This window comes from Peromyscus leucopus, chromosome 19 (genome assembly GCF_004664715.2).
Source record: "Peromyscus leucopus breed LL Stock chromosome 19, UCI_PerLeu_2.1, whole genome shotgun sequence".
NCBI lineage: Eukaryota > Metazoa > Chordata > Mammalia > Rodentia > Cricetidae > Peromyscus > Peromyscus leucopus.
This window is the reverse complement of record NC_051079.1, coordinates 31,714,898-31,740,549: the sequence shown is the minus strand read 5'-3', so window position 1 is coordinate 31,740,549 and position 25,652 is coordinate 31,714,898. Positions and strand designations below refer to the sequence as shown.

General features: G+C 41.6%; 1 protein-coding gene and 2 long non-coding RNA genes across 3 annotated transcripts in view; 2 read left to right on the top strand and 1 right to left on the bottom strand.

Annotated features, from left to right (window-relative positions):
• Window positions 1-25,652, bottom strand: part of Stk32a (serine/threonine kinase 32A) — a 113,605-nt gene that overhangs the window by 19,691 nt on the left and 68,262 nt on the right. The window contains exons 6-7 of the mRNA XM_028881730.2: window positions 12,362-12,399; window positions 4,028-4,117 (exon numbers count right to left, since the gene is read on the bottom strand). Of these exons, the coding sequence (XP_028737563.1) occupies window positions 4,028-4,117; window positions 12,362-12,399 (128 nt within the window). The remainder of the gene's footprint in view (window positions 1-4,027; window positions 4,118-12,361; window positions 12,400-25,652) is intronic.
• On the top strand, window positions 6,029-9,194 carry LOC119086260. Its single transcript, XR_005089501.1, has 2 exons — window positions 6,029-6,256; window positions 7,310-9,194. It is a non-coding gene; the product is annotated as an uncharacterized LOC119086260 (long non-coding RNA).
• LOC119086259 overlaps window positions 14,597-25,652 on the top strand; it is a 34,319-nt gene continuing 23,263 nt past the window's right edge. Inside the window, exons 1-2 of the long non-coding RNA XR_005089500.1 lie at window positions 14,597-14,689; window positions 15,554-15,691. This is a non-coding gene — a long non-coding RNA (uncharacterized LOC119086259). The remainder of the gene's footprint in view (window positions 14,690-15,553; window positions 15,692-25,652) is intronic.

The following is a 25,652-nucleotide window of genomic DNA, read 5'->3' as shown; positions in this document are numbered from 1 at the left end:
AGTCACAGCCCACAGGTTGTAGTTTAGACCATCCTCCTCATCTTTCCTTGGACCTGTTTGCTAACTGCTCAGATTGCTCACCTCTAAAGTGGAAACAGCAACAGTTATTGCCTTGCAGAACTGTCTTCAGAGTGAGTGATCCAAGGCCTGCTGTCAGAATGTACCCAGCAAGCTAGAAATGTCTGTCATTACACCATTATCACTGCCATCTCCCCAAACGTTCCAGGCTAGGTGTTTCTAGATTCAGGTTTAATTTCATGCTCTGTCAATCACTTGCTCTGTGGTTATGATCATGCCATTTTCTCTCTGGGTTGGATTTTTTAATGTCGAAATAAAAATAGTAGTAAAATCTGTCTCATGGAGTTGTTTTAATGATGTAATAAATATTAAAGATGTAAGAAAGCACCTGGGACATCATAAGTGCTTACTACATGCTAGCAAATGTTGTTACCTTTACATTATCAAATGGATATTTACGTTTAAGAAATTTAGTCTAATCCAACTTCTAAAAATGTAAAGATAAATGTGTTTGTACATAGAGAAAAACATTCAAAAGGAAGCTATAAACATCTATTGGTAGGAGAATTAATTTACTTTTTGCTTGTCAGCATTCTGCACTTTTTTCATAGTGAACGTGTGCGTGCATTTGCGTGTGCGTGTGCGTATGCGCCCCCCCCCCACAGTTTCTCCTCTAATAGGGAGAAGGCTTTAAGTGGTGAACTTCTAATTGATCTGGATTATACTCACACAGCTCTAAGGAGAGCTGGAATAATGAGGTGGAATAGGAGGGCAGAAGGTAAGAGCATGCGGAGGACACGCCTCTCATCTCATCTTTGATTCAGCCTAGACTTCTGTCTTCTTAGTTTTTTATTCTTTCTTTCTTTTCTTCCTTCCTTCCCTCCCTCCTTCCTTCCTTCCCTCCCTCCTTCACTCCTTCCTTCCTTCCTTCACTCCTTCCTTCCTTCCTTTCTTTCTTTCTTTCTTTCTTTCTTTCTTTCTTTTTCTTTCTTTCTTTCTAGTTAATTGCTAGTGTTCTACACCACCATTGTAAAGTGGGTGCTAGAAAATTACCAGAAGGCATAGTTTACTAAATTATATGAATACAATTTTAAAAGAAAAAGCAAGCTCCTATCCATAATTCTTCATGAAAAGAGATCTATCAAAAAACCCACACACACAAAAAAAAGGCAAAAGCAGTTGTTCATAAAGCCATAGGCAATGTCCTTCACACATTCCTTTTGGAATACAATGGGAAACATTTCTAACATGAATGGCAAACTAAACTGGTTCAGCTCTTAAAGAATCATGAGTGGAAATTACCCAGCACACATTTCACCCCTTATGCCTCCCAATATCTGAAGCCAGACAAAGCTTGACTTAAGGCTAAGACTTTCATTTCAAGATGACTAATTGTTCCTGTGCAGATCATGGTAAATTGCTGAGGGCCAGGATGTCTTCATGTAAAGATGATAGGTATAGTCAGCCTTATAGGTCAGGTTGAGAAAAATAAATGAATAAATGGATATAAAGTATATAATACATTGTCTGGTCCACAGGAAGAGTTTGATAAATACTAGCAATTGCCCATTAAAATTGTGAAAGTGGGATGGTGCCTGGCCTGGTGTCTGGATCCCAATTTCCTTGTTCTATCCTATGAAGATGCTAGAAATGACAAGTGTGAAAAAATTAAATTATACAGATATTACACTTAAAATGACTGGGGAGAGGAAAGAAAGTGGTCCTCCCGTGCTCCTGTCACCATGGAAACCATCCCTAGAAACCTCAGATGCACACTTTATGATTTGGCGCCAAGAAAATAGCCTATAATGTGGAAACCTGGGGAATAAACTGGACAGACCAGCAGGCCTAGATATTCCCTTTTATCACTAGAGTGCCATGGGTTGTAGGCAGGAAAACGGGCTGAATTATATGTGCTCATTATTTTAGAAGTGACAAAAGAAATTTATTCTCCCCACTGGTCATTGAGAGCCATGAAATCTGCAGTTGTTCAAATGTTACATATAATAAGGCCTCCCCCACCCCCACCCCCACCCCCGGGACAATCTTATGGTGGTCTTTCATGTAAGAGTGACCCTCCGCCCCTTACATGGAGGAAAGAGAATAGAAAACTGGTAGGAAAAAATTGAAAGTGACATTGCTCTTATCCTTGATTTTTCAAGTTCAGACCTTTTTCTATGAAATTCTCTGGCCGTATCTAGCTTGTTTTATCCATTCTACCCTTTACTGAATCCCTTCAGTTTCAACAGCTTTAAGATCTTAACTAAGCAAGAGAGATGCACAAGCAGAGACTGGGTTTCCTTCTCCTATCATCTACTAGTAATCTTGCATTGTTGAATGTCTTGTAACTGGTTGGTACCCCACCCCCACCTTCCACCCCATTGACAGCTTATCAATTATTACAATCTAGTACATTTTAATCCCTTTGCTTATTATAATGCTTCAGATATCTTAAAATTTAGCATGGTGAATCTTGAAAGCAGTCTCTCAGAGCTCAGTCACCCACCTCACCAGGCTGGATTTTCAAGCCTCGGTGAGGGATGGAGGACTGGGCTGGTTCTTACACACCTCCGTCTCTTGTTTCCTAGCAAGCACTGCTTGCGTTTGAACATGTAAAAGGGACCATGAGTTCCTACTGCATGTATGATGAGTCTGCCACAGGGTTGGCAGCGCTTGTAATTTCTTTCTGCTTACACACCAGTGACCTGATGACTTTGTAAGCCTGTTGATGACAGGGGATCTACCCTTAGAAAGTCTGCGGCAATTAGTCTGTACTGTAACTGGTGGTGGCATCTCCCGTGAGCCATACAGACATGAGTCTCCTTTCTAAGCTGTAAGCCAGCACTGGAGAACCTGGACCCTGTGAAGCTGGACCACAAGTTTTACCAATCCCACTCCACACACCAAAACAGTCAAGTTCTGTCTCCTAATACTAATATGTGTCTCCACAGTCAAGAAACCCTCATGAACAACTAGGGTCTGTCAACTCAGGAAACAGCAAGCCCAGCAGACAGACAGACATCTAACTCGAATCTGAGGGTTAAGATCCTGATATCACAGCCAAATCAATAATTAACAGATAATTACGAGAATTAACTCACATCTGTAGCAGTGATGTGAAAGAGGATGCACTTCATTACTGTGAGAACCACATGTCTCCTGATAAATAGTTCTCTATATATTTTCAGCGCAGACATGGGGTACAGCAAGTTCTACTAAAACGGTGACAACTGAAGATGGAATTTGTAGCTGATTTGTTGCTAAAGTTAAATGTAGATTTTATGGACTATTTGACTCCCAGCCCTGCACTGTTAAATTCTTAATCATCAAGGCAAAACCCAGTTCCATATATCACTGTAAACGAAGGAGTGCACATAACCGAACAGTTCTTAGGCATAACCTATTTAGAAAATTAACTCATGAGATTGCTGTGGAAACAAAATTGAAGCTAACCCCATAACTGGGAAGGTCCTTTGGAAACTTTACCACATTGTGCATGCACACAGTATAATTTAAATAGTACTAAAATCATTACTCTGGTCACATGTTACGACTCAACTTATTTCCGATTCTTTTTGTTTGATTTGTTTTGGATCTCTCCTACTGGCATGTAAGTTCCATGAAGTAAAGACATTGCATGTGTTGTTTTTTAATGGGTCATGATCATGTCAAAACCTTTCCACATACATGGGTAATCAGCTATTGATTGAATTAATACTTTCATTCAGAAATGAATGGACAACTAACTAGGTCATAAGCTAGCATTTGTAGAATGTGATTGATGTCCCTGCTGGACCAAGGTCACCCCATGTAGCTTACTAATGCAGGTGCTTCACTTCAGACCTATGACATCTGTAGTCTCTCAGGTAAAGCCAACCAGAAAGAAGTCTGTCTGCTCCCAGTCCAAGTCCTTCTGAATTTGACCCTCAGCAAATGATATCTAGAAGAATCAGAAATAAAAGATCTGTTCTTACAAAGGAAAGACACTTATGAGGCTGCTCACACCCACCCATGTAAGGCTTGGTGCCAGCCACGGTGGTGATCCGAGTCTCCTTGGGCAGCAGAGCAGCAATGTTGAAGTCTGTGATGTGCACATGCCCTGCGGGGAGAGGAAGACCAGGAGAATGTTAAATCCCTTCAACCTAGAAGAACAGCCATCCATCTAATTGAAAAGATCTGGATGCTTAGCCTGTTAGTTCTGGTATGCTAGCTGCAACTGAGTACAGGCAATAAAAGCTCCCTTATTCCATCCTCTAGGCCAATGAAGCTTCAAACCAGCAGGTCTGCAGCAGCCAGAGCATGACTCGCAGCCATTAGTCTCTGACTATAAACTTGTAGTACAACCTCAGACTGTTTGAAATGTGGTAGACGAGTTCATGCTCCAGGAATTCTTCTGGGTGTTATTGTCTGCTGACACCAGTCCAAACTGCCTCTCCTATATATATACCATATAGGCCACAGCCAGGGCCTTGAAAAGTATCACAATTCTCATAATCTCATATGAGATCATTAAAAAAAAATACAAGTAAAACTACTGGCACAGGTATGGGTGCACATTTTTGTTGTCGCTGCTGTTCTCCTTGTTTTTTAAGACTCCATTTGTACGGGGGAGGCAGACAGGATATGTTGCATTCAGTGATTTCTAACAAAGTAAATTCTATTAAGGGACAACAGGCAAATTTCAGAATTTTATTTAAAGGGATTGGGGGCCAGGAGATGTGGTCTGTGTCCAGACCTCTGTCCCTGACCAGTAGTAGACATTAAGTCTTTTTCCTACATTGAGCCTAAATTTCCCCACATTAAAAAATAATGGGTAGATTAGACGACGTCTAGGGACTCTTTGAGTCGTGAAACACAGCAATAAACAGGTCTCTCCTGGTTGTAACACACTGCAATAAAATGTGTGTGTAGCACTTAAGTTTGGTAAAATATATATATATATATATATATATATATATATATATATATATATATATACCTTACATAATGTTCCAGGGCTGCTGTGTATACAACTGGAAGGAAAAAAATGGGCAAAGCAGGAAACTCAAGCTAAGTTGTATATTAGTTGTTGACACAACAGTTATCTGCCTTGCTAGGAACTGGGAGTGTTGGCATTCCCATTTACATGTGTTGGCTGCTTTGATGAAATAGGGTTAGAAGAGGGAATATCGCTTTATTCTCCTTCCCGGATCTGCAGTCCAAACTCCCCACACTAGACTCCACAGTCTGCTTCTGCCCATCCAGCCCATTGCTAAGGAAAACTCTCACTCTCTCCATCAACATGGCTCTGTTTTGTGCAGAAAGTACCTTTTTGTTTGTTTGTATGGCATTTTCATAAGGTAGAAGCAGCATTTGTCAAAATGAAAGTTAAAGTATTCTTGGCCAAATCACATCAATGAATAATTTCACTAGCTCTCTTTAAATAGTTCTTGGTTTCTTTTTACTTCTATTTCTCCATAGATCATGCTCCAAATATTGGACAACTTTGGAATTCGATGCAGATTAGGTGGGCCTGAAATTGCCCCTGTTATGAGCCTGTTCTCTGAAGTCAGGATGTGTGGCTTTAAGTCTAGTTCCCACCACTACCCAGCTAAGTTACCTTGAAAAAGTCACCTGTGTTCTCTGACTGTAGTTTATGGGAAATGAAAGACAGCAGTGACTATGGGAGACTTAGCCCAGCACTCATCAGGGCACCAGAATTTTGACAATCATCAGAAACTAAGTCATAGTTTTTGCAAAACACACGTTCCCCTCCAACTACAACTGAATGGATAGGAAAGCCAGGCATCTGCATTGAAAACAAAAAACTCCAGAAGATGGTCATGAGCATTTAGGCATGAAATCCTTTCCTAAACTTTGGGGAGGTTTTCCATCATGGGTGTATGGTTGCCTAGACACGTGTTGGAGTAGAATGTAAAGGATGCTTTGGATACGCCCAATCCTGAAGCCTGTTCTCTGGACCAGAAGCATCAATGTCACTCAGGAACTTGTAAGAAATGCAAAACTCCGAGCTTCTCCATATTTCCGGGTCAGAAACATGAAGGTCCATATCCCAGCATTCAAACAAGCCCTTCAGGTGACTCTGATGTCACAGAGAGCTTGACATCACTGTTTTGAAAGAAGACCTGATTCAGTGGAATAGTGAGACAAGTCTCACAAGACTACAAAGTAAGTATGGGGTAGACTGGCCCAAAAAAGACAAACCCAGTCAGCACTGACTGTCTTCTGCTCAATGTGGGTGAGTGAATGAGTATCTACTAACACCTGCACACAGTTCCTTCAGTTTTCACAGGGCTGTCACTACCTGTCCCAGCGAAGTGGTCCCTGTTGTATAGGTAACTGGCTTACAGCTAAGTTCATAGGATCCAGAAGTGACTGAATTAAAATTAAGATCTAGAGATTGGTTTAGGATCTAGATGTTGTTCTAGTGACATTTTGAACCAGATTCTGAACCTTCCAAAATGTGTGTTCTGTCACAAAACCAAAGGACTGAGCAACTTGAAACACGTAGTTTTTGTTTGACTCGGACATCTTCCCCTGCCAGGATGTGAAGGAAATATGTGAGACCTAGGATTTACAGGCGCTCTAGCTGGTGTATGCCAACTTCCCAGTGCCATGGGCAAAGCTGAGCCTCAGTTCCCACCGGTGCTTCTGTTCTGAGCTTAGCCTGCCAGCTCTCTCCTGTGCGGTGAGGGTGACTTCCAAGGCTGGATTAGAGGGATGGGTTCACTGTGATGCTGATGGAAGGAATCAGGACTTTCCTTGAGAATGAGGGAATGTGATACCTTCTTCCACAACCCAGGGCTCCAAGCAACTCCTGGAATAAAGTGATCAACCTTAACACTATAGAGATACTAGATTACATTGTCTTTGCTTTGGTGCTGACCTCAGCATTGTAGGATGTTTGCTGTAAAGTTTTTTCAGACAAGACTAAGGACTTCCTGATCTGGATACCTGGGGGAGAGTTTCCACCTTGGACAGCTTAAATAACCTGAACTCATCTTTCAGGGCTATTCAGATCAGCTATCACTGTTATCTGTATTCTTCTTCACTGTGCTCAGTTTGAGGCCCCTTTCCTCAACACATCTCTCTAAGACACCGTATGTCATCAGTTGGCAATGGCCACAACTGTTAAAACATCCATGTTTGCAATGTATACAGTATGTGCAATAAATAGAATTTTCCTGTGATGTCAGCTATTCTCAGCTATAGCTCAGATGTGATCATCATTATCTGGGGCCACATGTATTGTCTTACATTTTAAATAGGATGTTTTCTTGAATTTTTTCAGCATGTGTTGGGACTCTTCATGGAGGAAGCTGATAAGATAGAAGGCTCCGTTCATTCTCATTCTCAAGAATAAATTTTCACCTCCCTCTCTTGTGACTACAGATATTAAGAAGCTAAATTATGTATAATTTTATAATCGCCACAGTCTTTGATATGCCAGACAGACATTATTGTTCCTCTGAATATAACATTCATTTCCCGACTAACTTAAGAAAAACACAAGTTCTTTAGACACTGTGTAATTGATAGAATTGGATTGGCCAATTCAACTCGTAGGATGTGAAAATACGTATCACGACAGTTTGCTCCGATTCATCCAAGACCTGGTGCCATATTGGCCCTGAATTAGTACAAGTGAGATATCTGGGGAGAGCAGTAACTTGAGTGTTCAAAATGAAAAACATTTTTTATGTCAAATGCTGAATCGTAAGAGATGTTCATTCACACTGCAAAGAGATGTTCATACACCATCTTGTATGATCTCACACGAATGCCATCACGTGCTGGTGAAAATGAACAATATGAATAAGTGGAACAAAACAAAGCTTCATCCTTTTACTGAGCACAGGTGAATTAAGACAGGAGCCACAGGGTGTATACCATACTCAGGTGGAAGGATGGGCACAGGAGGAGGCATGTAAGAAAAATGACACAGCTGCCCTTCTCTCCATGCCAGGAGTGAAGTAGCGAGAATGTGGTGACGAAGATCAGAGACGCTTCAGCCCTAAGAGGAACATGGGAAATCGGAACAGCTGCTGCTCCAAGGGGCAAGCATCGGTTTGTGGTCCAGCTGATTCTCATAAGAACAACCACATCAGAAGCTTGGAGGAAACAGGCTTGAGAATGTAGTCACTTAAAAGTGACTAATAATTTTGGTTCGTGAACAGTGCTGAAGTCAAATTGTTTGTAATCTAAGTGAAAATGACGTCAAAACAATTATCTTTTCTAGAAAGGGAGCCCCAGGATAGGGTTTCCAGAATGGATCCCAGACTTTTCACCCTGTCTGCTTCTATATTACTCAGAATCTTTTCTTTTATTAATAGCAACAATTCTGAAGGTGAGTTCAGAACGGGAATACAATATAGTTCCTGTGGCTGTTGTTGCTGTTCATTGTTTAAATCAAAGCCTGGAGAGTGAAAAGGGGCAATGGAGATTTCACATTATCTGAGACACTGGAACTTTCCCTCAGGAAGGCTAGGAAGACAGTCTCCACATCCCAAGCCACAAAGCCCTACCCAGAATGAAAATGCCAAGAACAGTGACCTCAGATAACTGTGTAAATGAAGGAAGAGAGGTTGGATCATTACAAGGAGAGTTACTTGAAGATTAAGGTAAAATGACCTTGTTTAAACCCAGGATTCAACAAGAAAAAAAAGGATCATTGGTACATCACATCTTAAAAGCCAAAGTAATTCTCTGGGGAAGACTAGTAATCGCTTAACTTCCGTAGACTCTGTCTGTAGAGATCTGAGCTATATCAGATACATACTGCTCTACACAGAGCCACACAGAGCATCTTCAACACAGTCCTTGGCCAGCTCTGAAAGCCTCTACAATCTCATGGAAGCCCCACTCCCATTTGGTTCTAAACGGTTTCTGTTCATTCCTTTGTTTTTATGGCTGGCATTGCATCATACATTGTCAGTGTTGTGTTGGTGCTTAAAAGGATTCCAACATGTTCTTGTTTTCTGAGAAACAAAGGCACAGAGACTGTTTGGGCAACTTGACCAAACTCTGAGAGCTAGTGAGAAGTGAACTGGGTTTTAAAGCAATCCAGCTCTGGTATTCCGACTCTAAACAACACTATAATCATTCTTTCGCAAGAGTAGACTCTCTGTGGGGCTAAACCTGAAAACTAATTGACTAATTAAAAACTAATTCACTCACTTTCTTCCTAATCTATAATCACCAATTTTCCAAGAAAAAATAATGATGATGAGGAGGACAATGATGAAGAGAAAATAAAATGAAGGATGATGGGTGCATGTGTAGTATAAGCATGATCAAGCATGTTCTAAGAACCAAGATTGAAACTGGAGTGAAAAATGTTTCCATTGGTAAGGTCTACATGTCTCCTCAGAGTCTTCCAAATGATGAAGTGATAGATATTCTTGCCTAAGGGCAGCTGTCTGTCATGAAATGTAATGAGTAGACCAAAACCTGGTTCTGCTAGGCCAGCCATGTTTTCCCAAAAGCTTGGTGGCACAGAGTTGCTTTTTGTCTAAATAACAAAAGGGTGGCGTGTGCAGGCTGCCCTTCTCTCCAGTAATGGAAATTCATAGTGTATTTAAACCAGGCATGGGAGGATCATGCCTCCCCTAGAAGTCTGGGAGAGCTGGCGTTTGCATGAAGGTCACCTTCATGCTAACTCTCAGCATTGCTCTGAATCTCAGACACGTGTTCCAAAATGTCAGAAGCTATAACGGTAAAGAAACAAGACATTGGAAGGAAGTGGGGGAAAAAAATCCCTTCAGACAGCCCATAAATAAGTAATGACTTTGCGCTTTGAGATTAGGGGCCGTGAACAAAGGTGTTTCTTAGCTCTCTGAGCCTAGATGGGGCTGGGGAAAAAAAAATCAAGTTTCAATTCAAGAAGGTAAATAAATAATAAGGGAAGGATGGTCCTTGAAGTTTCAGTTTTAATTGCAAATCCTGCTTATCAAAGTTGAAAACACAAGGCTCTTCACAGATTCAGGTTTGCTTTGCAGAAGTTTTTCAACATGAAACAAGGGTGAAACTGCCACTGGGAAGTCAGGTGAGGGCAGCTAAGTACCCTGGGACTCCACAGGGCTTGAGTCACACACACCACTTTCCTAACAATGCACCTAGTAACACAAGGGCCCCCTCCTGATCAATCCGCACGTACCCGCTGCTTTAAACAATAAAGTGAGTTACTCTTTGACTGTCCTATAGCAATACCCATTTCCATTTGAACATATCTTAAGATATGGTAAGGAATGAGGGAGGAAGAGAGATTAGCTAGTGTACTGGCTGGTTTTGTGTGTCGACTTGACACAAACTGGAGTCATCAGAGAGGAAGGAGCTTCAGTTGGGGAAATGCGTCCATGAGATCCAAACAGTAAGGCATTTTCTCAGTTAGTGATCAATCGGGGAGGGCCCAGACCATTGTGGGTGGTGCCATCTCGGAGCTGGAGGTCCTGCCTGGGTTCTATAAGAAAGCAGACTCAGCAAGCCATGGGGAACAAGCAGCATTCTTCCATAGCCTCTTCATTAGCTCCTGCCTCCAGATTCCTGCCCTGTTTGAGCTCCTGACCTGACTTTCTTCAGTGGTGAACAGTGATGTGGAAGTGTAAGCTGAATAAACCCTTTCCTCTCCAACTTGCTTTTGGTCGTGGTATTTGTTGCAACAATACAAAACCTAACACAGCCATTACTTCACACTGGTTTGGGGCTCATGTACATTAAGGTAACTGTGTCTTCTGAGTGAGCTTTTAGGTAACATCCTCTATTTACTATCTTATGCTTGTGCAAAATTGGACATGTATATGATTAAAATCAGATGCACTGTAGGAGAAAACATAGTAAAAGGAGCTTACATCATTCAGTCCTATCAATCAAAACAGAAAGACCTTCCTACCAACCAACCTTTTCTCCTGGGCTGCATAAAAATGAAGCCTCAAACCATAACTGGGGCTCTCGGACACTCTAGCTGCAGTAGGCTACTGCTTCTTTGCAGTGTTATCTTCTACCGTCTTTAAATGAAACTGCTTTGCCATTTGTGTGCACTTTTTCAATTATCTTCATGAGATGCCAAGAGCCTAGAAACACTTATTGCCAACAGTGCCCTCCGGCAGTACTCCCCCATTTACAGCAGGCAAGCTGTATGCCCTACAGTATCCCCTGATGTCGTACCAATAACTCCAAAAAGACTTTTTAAAATGTTGAGAAGAGAGCTGAGGAGGTGTCTCTATGGTTAAGAGCACTTGCTGCTCTTCCAGAGGACCCAGGTTTGATTAGCAGCACTCTTGGGGTGGTTCAGGGCCATCAGTGAGTAGAGTTCTAGGGAATCCTATTCCTTCTTCTGGCCTCTGCTGTCAGTGCACACACACATGATACACAGATATACATGCAGGAAAAACACTTATACACATAAAATAAAAATTTTAAAACATGTTATAAAGAAACCATGTCTATTTCATTATGTTGGCAAAATCTTTTTTCTTTTCTTTCTTTCTTTTTTTCTTTCTTTCTTTTTTTTTTTTTTTTTTCTTTCTTTCTTTTCTTTCTTTCTTTTTTCTTTCTTTCTTTCTTTTTTTTTTTTTTTTTTTTGAGACAGGGTTTCTCTGTGTAGTTTTGGTGCCTATCCTGGATCTTGCTTTGTAGACCAGGCTGGCCTCGAACTCCTGAGTGCTGCCATTAAAGGCGTACACACACCACCACCACCACCACCACCACCACCGCCTGGCCACAAAATCTTAGCCAGTGAGCTTGTACTTTAGGCAGCTACTATCCCTTCATGATTACTGCCATTTTCCACTATCAATTTTATATCTGGACCCAATAATACCATTTTTACCTACTTTACATTTTTTCTTTAAGCTCATTTATTTTCTTAACTGAAAAAAAAATTGAACATAAGACTTGATAATCCCTTATGTGTGGAAGGAATTTGCCTTCATGAGATGCCAACTATGAAAGAATACACTAACAAAATCATCTCAGTTACTTGGTGGATACCATTACCTGACAAACTCTCTGCATTCAGATTAGCTCTATCTTTCACTGGAAGATATTAGGAAAACTAGTACTAAAATAACCAGATAGTTTTCTGGAAGAAATATAGCACTGGAAGAAAATAAAGTAAAGAATGACACTCTCATTGTGTTACTTATCTCAATGTTATTTAAGAGTCGATTATTGGAGTATTACATTGCTATAAAGTTTTCCTATCTAGTCTCTCCTACACACAGATGAAATGTATATGAATATATATATATATATATATATATATATCAACTGAATCAAGCTAGGGTGATCAATGTGCTTTTAAATACCTGTCACATAGATGATTGCAAGCAAATCATTTACTTACCATGTTCATCCAGTAAAATATTGTCAGGTTTCATATCCCTAGAGGAGGAAATAAGGAAAAGATAAAGTTGTTCATAATAAAACAAACAGAGCCATATGGTAAAAGCAAAAATGCTCAATAGATCCTATTTAGGGTTGAAACATTGTACTAGCATTTCATCCTATTATTATAGAATCTGAGACAGTTAACATTAACTGTGTGGATTAGAAAACTAAGGATTTAGTCAAGGTTGCAGATCAATAAATGGAAGAATTGGGTTCTGAACATGGGCTTATTTCATGCACAAAGACTCTTAATTGCTATAGCATGAAAGTATTGGCCAACGGGGTTTATGGGACATTGACATTGACATAAAGTAGCATGAGTAGCATTATCCATTGTCTTCCTGTGAAACCCCAGTTACACATGATGTAATGCCTTTAATTGCTTAATTATTGTGCTCGGGGTAGTAAAAGAGACAAATTGTCTATAAGTTAGTGTATAACATGATAGTTATAATTACTATACATTGCATTGTGTAGTAGAAATTTGCTAAGCTGGTCAGTTTCTGACTTGCTCAACTCAAAGCTAAAAGGTAACTGGATGAGAAGGTAATGCAATCTGCTTAATAGTAATATTCATTTTATCATGTGTATATTTATCAATGCATCATATTGTATACCTTTAATATGTACCTTTGTTATTAGAAATGAAAAACAAAACCAAAAAGATGATAAGAGGAAGAGAAAACCACTCTCTTTCAATGAAAGGAGTTTGTGTTGACAGATGTGAACACTGATGGCTACAGTGTTTTCGATGTCCTCATGAAATGATTACACTGGGCAGTTCTCCTCAATTAGAGACTAGCACTATAGTTTATAACAACCCAAAATTCTCTATGCTCAGATTTTAACTATCCCTCCCTAACGTGCCATTAAAATACTTCTTCCTAGATTCACAAAAGCCATTAGGAAGGAAATTGTAAAACGGGTTTGGGAACACATTATCAGCTTGGTCAAGTGGCTTTTATGTTGTCAAACTAAAAAAAATGACCTTAGCTTTTGTCAGACCAAGGATGGACATCATCTTTTCTTGACAAAATCAATCAGCTTTAAAAAATTATTTTACTTATAAACAGAAGTCAGTACATGCTACATCCAGCATTCAGGTGGTATGAATTAAGTTGTGAGTCCTGAAAATTCTCTTTCATGCCGTGGGCATGTTAAATTCATTCTGGACCCATACAGGGATCACATTTCTCTGGGGCAGGATTCTTTTTTGTGCTACAGGGTATAATTTACTAAAAAGGCAGTGAAACAGGTCTTCAAATTGCAGGTTGCTGTGGCGAAGCACTCTTGTAATACTGCAGACCTGTCTCCACACCCATTGTTTGAAGAATTAATAAGTCCAAACTCACACATGTCATAGAAGCTATTGCATTATCTGGCTCTGTGTTCCAGCTACGTATACAAGTAGGATCTCTAACATATTTCCTGCAAACCCTTGCCTGCTTGTTACTGTACTCGTTGCTCTTTAGCCTAAATCAGATCCTCTCACCACCCCTCTGAGACACACCCTGGGCATCAGAGATTTCACTTCCTCCAAGAAACCTTCTATGACTCTCCAACATTGGACCTAATGTTTTGATGTAGTTCCCCCTCCCCAATATATGTAACTCTTCTTCACAGTTAGGTTCATGACCTCCTTGATGCTGGGGATGGTTTCTTGGACAGCACATAGAGTCATTGCCTGTCATGGTCACTAACGGAGACCCAGGGAAATTCTCACACACAGTAAGGGGGATCCAACAGTACAGACCAGTAGCTACTGTACATCACCAAAACTCTCTGTAGGAGGAAGCTGGAGGTAAACCAGGCATCAGGTCTTTTCGCCATTTTCAGATTGTATCCAGTTGATATCACTGTTTTCCAGGAGAGCAAGAGGCTCAGGCAGGAAACAGTTGGGTATGGCAAGGCCAATATCAATATCTCTTTGCCTGTGTTTATGAGGGCACATGACAGAAATGAATCGGCACAGATTTCATATTTTGTGAGTTTTCTACTAAGTACTTGAATAATCTTGGTTGACTCTTTTTGGACTTTTTTTTTTTTATCTTTTTGTCCACTAGGTTACCCTGAATCTATCTCGAAACTTAGACAATAATACAGAGAAATCAGAGAGATGAATAATTGGTTGAATATGCTTTCTTACTTCAGTATTATATTTCCTCTCCCTGTATTTATCTACTTAGGTAAGCCACTGTGCTCAGATAACAGAGAGAGAAATGAGACCTTGTTCCCTCAGGGATGGAGAGGATGAGAAAGATACATAAGGAACCAAACCAGAAAGGTATGAAATGGTAAATGGGCTCATTTGTCACAACATCAGTGAAAGAATATGAGGAAATCTAATAAAAATGTGGATTTTTAAGCACTGTAATAAGTTACATAAGCTTAGACTCTAACTACAGAGTTTTTTTCAAACTATAATGAAGTAATTTCTAAATCAGTTCAGAGAAAATTACAGTATGATAAAATGGTTTATTCGTGTACCAGAAGAAAGAAACTGAAAAGAAATTGAGAGAGTTATATTAAAATTCCTACTAGATCAAGTTGAGTTTTCTAGATCTGAATTTCAACTCCATTTCCTTTCTTTAGAAACACTTCAGCACCCTAAAGTAAATCAGAATAAGAAACCACATTTCCTAAGATGATTACTTCACTTATAGCTGCTTTAACTTAATAGCCAATAGAACTGGCTATGTTTGAGGTTCCCTCAGAAGCTTGGAGCAGGGAGGACTTCTGCCCTAGTTCAGACCTAAGCCATCAGACTCTGTATCTGTCCAGAACTAATGGGATCCTCTCAAACATCCCGAGGAAAAGCCACTTTCAGAAGGCTCATCAAGAAAGCAACAACAACCAACAGTAGATGCTGTTGAGCATGTGAAGGAAATTTGCACGCTGTAGGGAGAACATAAGTGAGTCTGGCCATGGCAGAAATCAGGATTAAGGTTCTTCTAATGACCGAGACAAAAGAGACACAGCTATGTTCTCCACACAATAGGATGGAAATAAAATTGAGGGCTCATATCCAACTAAGGGTCAGTGTTCCAGGCAAGGCTGTGTGACACTGGCCTACTCTGAGGTCACTTCACATTTTGATCATTCCTCAAACCCCTCACACCCTCCCTCACTTATTTCTTCCTCTCAATAGGTGACTGTACGCTGTCACTTCGCAAAGATCAGAGAACCTTGTGGACCCACCTACCTTTTAATTTACCACTGGCTATGACATACCAGCTCTTCTGTGGGACTTGGAGTCCTGTCCTCTCTCCCTTCATACATTCGCCCGGTAAGTGTCCTTGCTGTCCACACCAGCTCCTTCTCCTCCTCTATGAAAATATGTTACGACCGAATCTCAAAGAAGCCACTTCCACCTGTTGCTACATCTTACTCTTTCCTTAATGATGACACTTCTGAATTGAATGTTGACAGGTGGAATTGGGAATGGCATCTGCCACTTTTATCTCAGATCACTAACCAAACTTTCATCTTCTCTCGGGTCCTTGAGATTACCCTCATCAGGTACATCAGCTCCCTCACTGTTGCAAATCTAATCATCAGGCAGTTAGTCAAGCCTCAGTCCTGGTGTGGGGTGAGGGGGTGGATCACCCCTTCCCACATGACACACTTTGTTTTCACGGCTTAGAAAAAACTCATTTACTGGATTTCTTCTACCACGGAGATCCCGCATCAGCCTCCTTTGCTAGTACCTTCTTGGTCGAATCTCTAAATGTGGGGCTTAATCAAGGTTTAAGAATATGCAGAACTATATCCCACTAAATGACTGCATTTCATCTTATGATTTTAAATAGTATTTACATGCCAAATGATAATGCACATGAAGCATATTTCTAGTCCTTACCCTGGAATTACAGATAAGTACATAAAATTGCTTATCTGATGGTGTCATCTGTTTAAGATACACAAAAAATACAAAATTCCTTGAACAGAGCCTTCTCTGTCTATCCATAACCCTCACACAATATCAAAATGATCCAAGAATTTCTTACCCCAGTATCTGGCCCCATAGTTCTCCCATTTTAAAATGGAAAATCTTGAACTAACTCTAAGCTTTCCCTTTTGAATTCCTAACACCAATTGCTTAGCAACTGCTGATAAATCTACCTTTAAAATAGAATTGCTGGAAATAGCATGGGGATCTCCCAGAATACGAAGTATGAAAATACCACATGATACAGCAACTTCATTTCCAAGGTGTTTAGCCCAGAGGTCTGAATGGGAATTTGCATAGGGATTTGTGTGCCCAGACCCAAAGCAGTGTTATTATTCACAACAGCTAAAAGGGAAAAGCAACACATGTGTCTATTGTTACGTGACAAAGACAAAATATATTTACAATGGAGTACTGTTCTCTTAAAAAGAAGAAAATTCTTATAAATGTTGCAGCATTAATGAACACATTAATGTCTAGAAGACATTGTGCTGGGTGAAGCAAGTCAGATACAAGAGAGCCGTTATTGCATGGTTCAAGCTATATGAGGTATGGAGAGCCGTCAAATGCCCACAAATGCACATGCTAGAGTAGATAGAGAATGGTAGTTTATCATTTAAAGGTACAGAGCTCTAATTCTGGTCAATGGGAAAGCTCTGAGGATGTGAGGTGGCTATGGTTTCAACCATGTTCAAATATTTACTGTATTTTGTCATTAAAATGATCCAGGTTCATAGCAATTTAACATTTTAATTTAAGCATAAATAGATGAATTAGTAACAGAATTAACATCTGCTGCTGCAAAAGCACTTCATCAGATACTGCCATGGTACCTTTTTCTCGCCTCTCCATTTTCTCCTGAAAATCTGTCATCTTCTTAGCATCTGGTAAGGAGTATCGTACTCCATGTGTCTCCCCTGCTTGAGCTCCCCCTGGCTTCCACCCCACAGGGAACAAGAATGACTCTACTTCTGCTGCCCAGTACACACAGTAGTGTGTGTGCTGGTGCAGGTCAAACTCCACCACTGGCCTCTCTCCATCCAGCTCCCTAGCCTCCTTTTCCCCCTCTCCCAGATAGCCCCTTATGCTCACAATACTGATCCCTGCCCACTTCCATGGATGGAGAGCAAGGTGCATCACCCCCACCCCATCCGTCCTAACATTTCTACCTGTCCTATAGTTAGTAAAATACCATCACCACCAGTTGTTTCATTGTTGATCTGCTCATTATTTCTATCTCTTCTATAAGGACAAAGTTCTCTGAGAAAAGAATGTCATGTTTAATGCTGTAGTCTCATAAAGGTGGGTCTCATAAAAGTGCCCAGAACAGAGTAAAGTGTTTTAGTAAATGTTCATCATAAAAATCATGCATGAGCCAGGCTGTGGTGGTACACACCTTTAATCCCAGCACTTGGAAGGCAGAGGCAGGTGGATCTCTGTGTGTTTGAGGGCAGCCTGGTCTTCAGAGTGATTTCCCATACAGCGAGAGCTACACAGAGAAACCCTGTTTTGAAAAAAAAGTATGCATGGGTCCTGGTACTAAACTCTGTAACACAAAACAGAAACACAAGAGCTTCCAATAGGTCTTTGATGGCAGTTTTGCTGCATTCGCTGCCAGCCAACTGCAAACCTGACCCCTTTTAGTAAGTGTCTGAGCATGCATCAGAGTGAGGGATGCCAGGCGAGCTCTGTGCAGTGAGCGCACGTGACTTCAGACAGAGGCTTTGAATTTGGAGAGTGGTAAAGTCTAAGTCTAGGGACACACCTATTCTACGGCATTTCTCCGTTGCATTTTGGTTTGCCAAAATAAACCACAAACAAAGCTATGTCTTTCTGAGTCTGCTCTTTCCACCTTCAAGGACTACCAATAGTAGGAAGAAACCCAATGCTCCCTGTGGCCGGGTCCAAGTGGAACTGATATAGCTGTCATTCTCACTTGAGTGACTTTACAGGACATTAGCAGAGTTTAATAGGCTAATTACATCGCTTCACTGCACCTACCTTGGAATCAAGTTGCTCACCCTGCAACTTCACACGGGGTGTGTGAAAATCATGAGCAAGGAACTCATTGTTTCCAAACCCAGATCAACTTCCCAAGCACAATTTCTGACTAGGCAACAGGTTTGTTTGGTTTTGGTTTTGGTTTTGTTGTTGTATAGCACACCCTCACGTGGGGTCATCTTCAAGTTCTTGAGAGGGGAAAATTGTGAGCGCGCACGTGTGTGTGTGTGTGTGTGTGTGTGTGTGTGTGTGTGTGTGTGTGATATAAGATTTAGAGTGTCACACAAAGACTACTTGTCCCCAAACTAGGCCTATATTAAAAGCATGGGGTGGTAGGACAGAAGAAGAAATTATAAACAAAACGTAAGTTAAAATAGGAGGCAGAGTAAAGAGTTTTCTGGATCAGACTATGTCCCAGACCCAGATACTATCCTCTAAGATTACACTTCACAAGCTTTGCTTACAATCCCAGTTCTCTCCCTTGCTTCTCATGTAATCTCGGACCCATAATTTACGCTAAGACACCTGCCCCTTCATCATCTGCACACGTGATCTGATCTCTGTAATGGAACCATGGTAAAGAATAAAGGTGGAGCCCTGGTGAGGAGTAAGGGCTACACACCCTGGCAAGGGTCTACACTTAATCTCTGCTTTACCAACTGTCTGCTGCATCTGCTCATCTCCAGCATCTCTGGCTCTTTGCTCCAGGGAAGATGAGTTAAAGAAACCATTAGCAGAGCATCAGATAAAGGGACTGTGGACTCTCAGGACCACATTGAATATTTCCAATGTTCAGTAAATGTGTTGGGCATACTTGATATTCCTTTTAGGCACAAATGACTAATTTAGGTTAACAATACTTTCTAATTTTCATTCTAACAAACGCATCCATTGTATGGTAAGAAAGCAGGTTCTATTTTTATTGCGGTAAGATTAAGAGGGAGGGGTTTTAGGGATCAATGAAAATGTCATTTTGCATGCCTTAAACAATTTGTGTTTCTTTTCCCATCATGCTACTCACGTTCTCTTCTCAGTACCTTCCCATCTCACATAGCTTCTCCTGTAGTCTGTGAATTTCTGTCCAATTGTTCCTGACATACCCCCTCAGCATACAAAAGCTACATCATTAGACACCTATCCCAGCACCTCCTGCTTCTCCAGCTTCCCACCACCTAAGCTATTATCACCTAAGAAAGCCTTGCTTTTTCAGTAGAGTGGGAAGAGTGCAGGAGGGAGCAGATGCTGAAGGACACTCAGTAGAAAACAGATTAAGCTTCAGTAGAGATTGTTCAGGGAATTAACAGAAACATTAAGTCAAGACACAGGGAAGAACCTCTTCACAGCCCCCCATTTCCAGTGCTGGCAGGAACCATGATGAAATCTTAGTCTGTGACACAGCTGTCACTAAGGCTTGAAAGGACCTGGCTGAAAGCTATGTTTAAGTGCAGAGTACAGTGGAGAGGCCAGCCTGACCTCCAATGTCTTTGAGCCCTGATCTTTAGTGATTCACCCATGTCTTGTTCTAAAGGAGCACCCCCTGACAGTTGGCTCTTGTTCCTGATTCATCCCCAAAATAAATCATCAAAGCTGATTTTTCAATCAATAATCTACTAATATTCTCATAATCACCCTGTGTATAAATGGCAGAGGTGGTATTTAACTCACATGCCTTTTCCTCACTGACTAGCTTAGCTATTTAAGTAAGATGGGAGCTAGGTTCCCTAAAGACCAATTGAACTGGTAGTTCCTGCCTAAGTTGATGACAAAGGCTTCCATGGACAAAGGGAATGAGGGTCATTCATCATTGATTAGCAGTCCCTGATATAAACATAGAAGGGATGCTTGGGGACAATCACCAAAACTTTCTGGACCTGCCCTACCTTCTAAACAATGCCACTGCTTCTAGTTGGGGTCATTCTTGCCGTGGAATCTGAGTGACAAATGTCTGATAACAAGTGTCTTTCATGTCTCGGAGCAGCTCTGTACTATGGATGTCACTGCACTTAGAGAATGACATTCCTCATCCAAGACCACCAGACAAGACCTGACAGAGTCAGAACCCCACCACAGACTAATGTAAATCTGACTTAACATTTGGGATCTTCCTTCCTTTCTTTTCCTAAGGAAAGAAAGAGAGATGTTTTTATACACTCAGAGGTTGAGCTCAGCTCAAGTTGTCTTACAGCAAGTATATTTTTGATCATATTTTCCTACTGCAGATTTATAAGTCATATACATATTCTACTTTATGATGCATTGCTAAAGATCGGATGTTATGTGGATGTAGTTTAAGATACGTTGATATTGAAAAGGCAGAGCCTAGTGAAAAGTTGGCTCTGCTTAGCTATTACTCCAGTTTCCCAGGTCATGCTATCTCTCCCACTCCATGTATTCCTGCCTTTGTGGTGCCATCTGCCCCAGCTGCAGGGGCCTCACAGTACTGTAGTATTTGGACTTCCAGTCCCCATGAGTATAAGATAAATAAAACCCATTTCTTTATAAGTACCCAGCTACAAGTGTTTTGATTTAGCAATGAAAAATAGACCAATATATACATCCAAGTCTATTTCATTTTTTTAAAGTTTTCACTTTCTCATGGTAGAGAAAAATCTGTTCTCCTTGAAGATGAGATGCATTCATCCTGATGACAAAGGTTCCCAGCAGTGGAGAGAACAGACACCCCAGCTTGAGAAGTGTGTCTGTATACTATAGTCCTAGTAATGAGAGTTTTAAAAATTGCAATCTCTGGAAACAATGCTTGTCCAAGGAAGACTCTCCTTTAGGGCTTAGCATAAGTCAACACTCACTAGTTACCATTAGCACCTTTGATTCAGATCCACTCTGGTGGAAACCCACATGCATCAACTAATAGAGTAACAGGGACCCAGGCCAACTCGCACAGCCACTGAGTCCACAGTGGACTCTCAACTCCACAGGGTTCAGGTAAAGATGCCCCAGCCTGGGGAAGGGACTGCATCTAGAAGTAAGGCGGAACCAAAGGGAATAAGGTCTATTAATCATAGAGAAACCAGGATAAAATGTCCTTTAAAAGTCAGGTGATGAAGATGAGTATTCAATTAGAAAGAAGAAGTAATCTCCTATACTTCAACTCCAGAACCAAAGGCACCCTCTCTAGCAGAAGGAAAAATAAACTTGTCATTTGAAAATGAAGCAAATTAACTCTCCAGATGCCAAGAGAATTAAAAATAAAACAAAGCTAGAAGAACATCTGTATCTTTCCAGAGCAGACTACGACTCCAAGAGCCTGGGGATGACAGGATTTGTATGTCAAGCACATGCCTTGTTTAGGAAACAAGTCACAGAATACAACCAGCTGGTCCATGCCCTGAGCTGTTTTGTTTTACTGTCCTATCATAGCATACAAGGTTATAATGAAATGTCTGTATCAATTATGTATCATTTGCCTGAAAATCATGCTAAGTGTTTTACTCATATTATTTCAATTACTTCCTCCCCTGCTCCACCAAATACCTGATGGTAAACAGTATTATCATTTTGACCTTAAAGATAGTGATACTGAATTCAGGAGACTGGGAAATTGTCTAGGTCCCATAGTTACTGAAGGGTGGAGTAGAGCCAGGATTAGAACATTGGTTACGTAAACCCAGACCCCCGTTTTGAGTGGATGGAGATATGCAATGATAAAACTGCAGACAAGTGCGTGATGTGGTCACAGAAGGAGAAAACCAGACATCAGAACAATGGGGTGCAGACAGAAGTGAGTGTGAGAGTGAGAATTCAAGGCAGAGAACAGCTGCTTGGGCAGACGCTACAAGGAGAAGGAATGCACCCATGCAAATTGCTTAAATGAGCAAAATTGCAGTTCAGGCTGACTGGCTGGGTCCTGTAGTAATCGCTGCCTTGTTTTTTTTTGTATTTATTTATTTATTTACACGTTTTTTGATGCTAGCGACAATAATCTTACCTCTCTGACTTATGCAGGGAGTGTGAGGATGCCCACGGCAGCTTTCACTGCTGCCAGCTGGGATGTGCTCTTGGGCAATGAGCTGGGAAGTGTGCTCTGCTTTTTGATCATTGAACTGGAAGGCTGCTGCACTGTGACCAAAGCAGAGGGAGGAAGACAGCCCTACAACCATGTAATCATGTCTGAGCATGATGGAAATGCACCAGGCAATCCACAAAGCTGACTGTGGAATGGTGGCTGTGTCTTTACCACTTACTGACCTGGACCACTCTCTTCCCCGACCCACTTCCCAGGTAAAATCTCTCAAGATGGACAGTCAGTCACTGCACTGTTTTTTGGCAGGACCTGATTCTAAGGAATATGGTGCTTACTCAGTACTCACCAAAGCACCCAGCAGAGCCCAGACCCTCCTGAAACCCTTCCTCACACTTTCTAAGATTGCCTGCCATATTCCCCTGCATCTGCAGCTTTTTCCTTTGTAACAAATACCAACGAACACACTGGGGTTTAGACTACAGATGTGCTTCATGCATTCCTGGGGATGTGAGCAGGTAGGAATTAGGTAGACACACTTCAGGAGGAATGATGCATGCAGGCTCCTGTGCTGATTCCATGCTGGCACCAAAAACATAGCTTTGAATTCTAGATTGCCATTTTGTTCCATTAGTGATTTGATTTGCCGGTTCCTGATCTCAGAACATTTGCTACAGCTTTAGACCTTGCTTATAGCTCTAGGGCAGAAAGCAGCTGAACCCAGAGGCACTAACTGCGTTTCTCCTGTTTTACTAGGGAAGCCAATAACTTTCCTCCTTCCTTTTTGAAGAAGTCACTAGCCATACTGACTCATGCCCATATTGAAGCGGGCATGTTGGGAACATAATCACTGTGATTGACCTAGCCCAAGAACTGAACACTAACCTGGGTCTTTGCTACCAAACTGGGGTTATCTCACCAAGAAAGAAGGGAGATATCCATATAACAGGAAGTTTGGAATGCCACTGATGCCAAATCGCCTGAGGGTGAACCACAGTCTGGTTATGTTTGACTCTAGAAAGTTAATGAATCTCCCCTTGGTGTACAGTCACTACTGAATGAGCAATGGAAAGTTGTAGGAAGAATAAGTTGCACATAAGGACAGTGTGATAGATTTAAGTAGAGTAGGAATATAAGTGTTCTATGTAAGTATGTGAATTTGCAGATATTTAATGACTAGAATCACATCCTCACAAAGCTCAAAGAATGGAGACTAGTGGGGTAGACACAGGTGTAACACTCTGATGGGCCTCTTCTGGGCCAGAGGTTGTCACTGGGTTGATGCATCTAGGCGTATCAGGCGAACATACTCTGGCATTTTAGAACTGGTATTGAGACAAAGAATAACCCCTCCCTAAATGCACTTGACTGATGAGTAGGTGATATTAGACTAAGTGCTCAGAAAAAGACATCCAATCTTTGCTGTAAACACTCCGGAACGCTTTCCCTCTAAATAATCGAAGTTGCTAGTGGCACACTGCTTGATGGACAGCTGCCAGACCCTTCTCTGGTGCCCAGCTGCCTTGAGTGAGGAGCTGTCAATCACAATGTCCCTTGTATGATTGTGATCAGCTGGCTTGTGATCATGGCCGCGTAGCTGCTTTGAATACTTCCTGGACCTTCTGAGGAAATTCCACTCCAGCTGTAAGGACCACAGCAACTGTCAGCATCCACACTGCCCATCACACACACCCACAAAAAAACACCCCAAGGATTGAATCTGTGCTTGATTCAGAGAGCTGCAATCTGGGAAGTCAGAATGAAATCTGCCTTCCCCGATCTTTCTCTCATTAGCATTTTCATACAGAACCTGAACAAAGGCATCAAATCCATTCAGAATCACTTCTGTCCAGGTGGGTCTTGTCTCTGAAACTGCCTCCTCCCTCCACTGCAAGGGGAGGGTTGACATACACCAAGGCCACAGAGCCTTGCACACCTACTGAGCCATTCTGGACCGCAGTTAGTTTTAAGGTTAACTCACAGAGAAGAGATCACTGGCCACAGGCATGTGCTGACTCCACCCTTCAGAATGAAGTACAGATGTGCTGACTAGCGACACGCCACAGCCACAACTGCAACAGAGGCACTGATGTTCATACTGGAAGGCCTTTCTCCAGTCACAACTGCCCAGGACAGTTGGCAGCATCTTGGAGAGATGTCACTCAAGTCACAACAAATGTCAGTGACCTCTAGGTGCAGTCATTCCCGATGGTCCTTCCCATCTTGCTGCTGTCTCCAGCCAGGCGAGGTAGGGAGCAGGTCCCAGCCTGACTCAGTGCAAAGCCGGCGACGGATGAAGTGTTGACGCTGCTGCAGAACTAGGGTCTGCGTCTGCCTCTCCCCTGTTCTGATTACGTAAGCATCCTATGTCAGCCTTCTTTGGTCAGTCAGGAAAGTTTGCCGATGCACTGACAACCTCCCTATGCTGTGACACTAGGCCATATTTTATTTTTTTTTACTTTTTAAATGATCTTTATGATAGATAAAGTGGGCTGAGCAGGTTACAGTAGGAATAGAAGAAATCGTCAGGCTTCCAGTCCCAGGCAGTGAATGGCAACAGCCATAAGGCCACTTGAGAATGACTTATGGGGCTATAAGCCCTGGAAACTGCTAGGACTATAAGCTTTCAGAACACTCAGCAACTCAGACAGCTGAGGAAGAATTCTAGAGATCTGTGCTACTGACTGTGGAGCCTGTCGGGCTGAGAGGCTATGAAGAGCTCAGTAGAGTAAAGGCAGATCCCAACCCCTACAAGAGTTCCAGAGCTACCAAAGGCTAAGAGCTTAGGGCCTGACAGTGAGAGCTTGGACTCTGTAATGGTATTATTGGCTGTTACTGGGCCACTGTAACTCAACACACAAAGCAATAAACCTTTCCTAGGATACCTACAGCCACTTGCTGGCTTTAAAAGCAGGGAGGCCCGAAGTCTTTATTTCTGAAGGTGCAGAGCTATCAGCTTCTGGTTTTGAAAGCACAATACACTTTTGAGTTGTGTGCCTAGATCTATAAGTGTCTGGCGCTGAAAGCTGTAGCTCTAGGCCTGTACTTCTCAAGATTCAGAGCTTTGGGTCTCTGGAATTAAAAGCCACTCTGTAAGCCTCGGCTTCTGAAAAGTGTTAGACTTTCAACTCTAGCAGAAGCTGCCCTCTGCCTGTTCCTTGTTTCCACCTGACTGGAGTAGAAGAACCCTCATGTATTTGTGACAGGATGATGAAGCAGTTTGTGCAGACTACACACAAGCCCCATATAGGCTTCAATGTGTTACATAGTGTTGGACTATATGTGCATGCATATATTTTATAAAAATATAAAGGTATA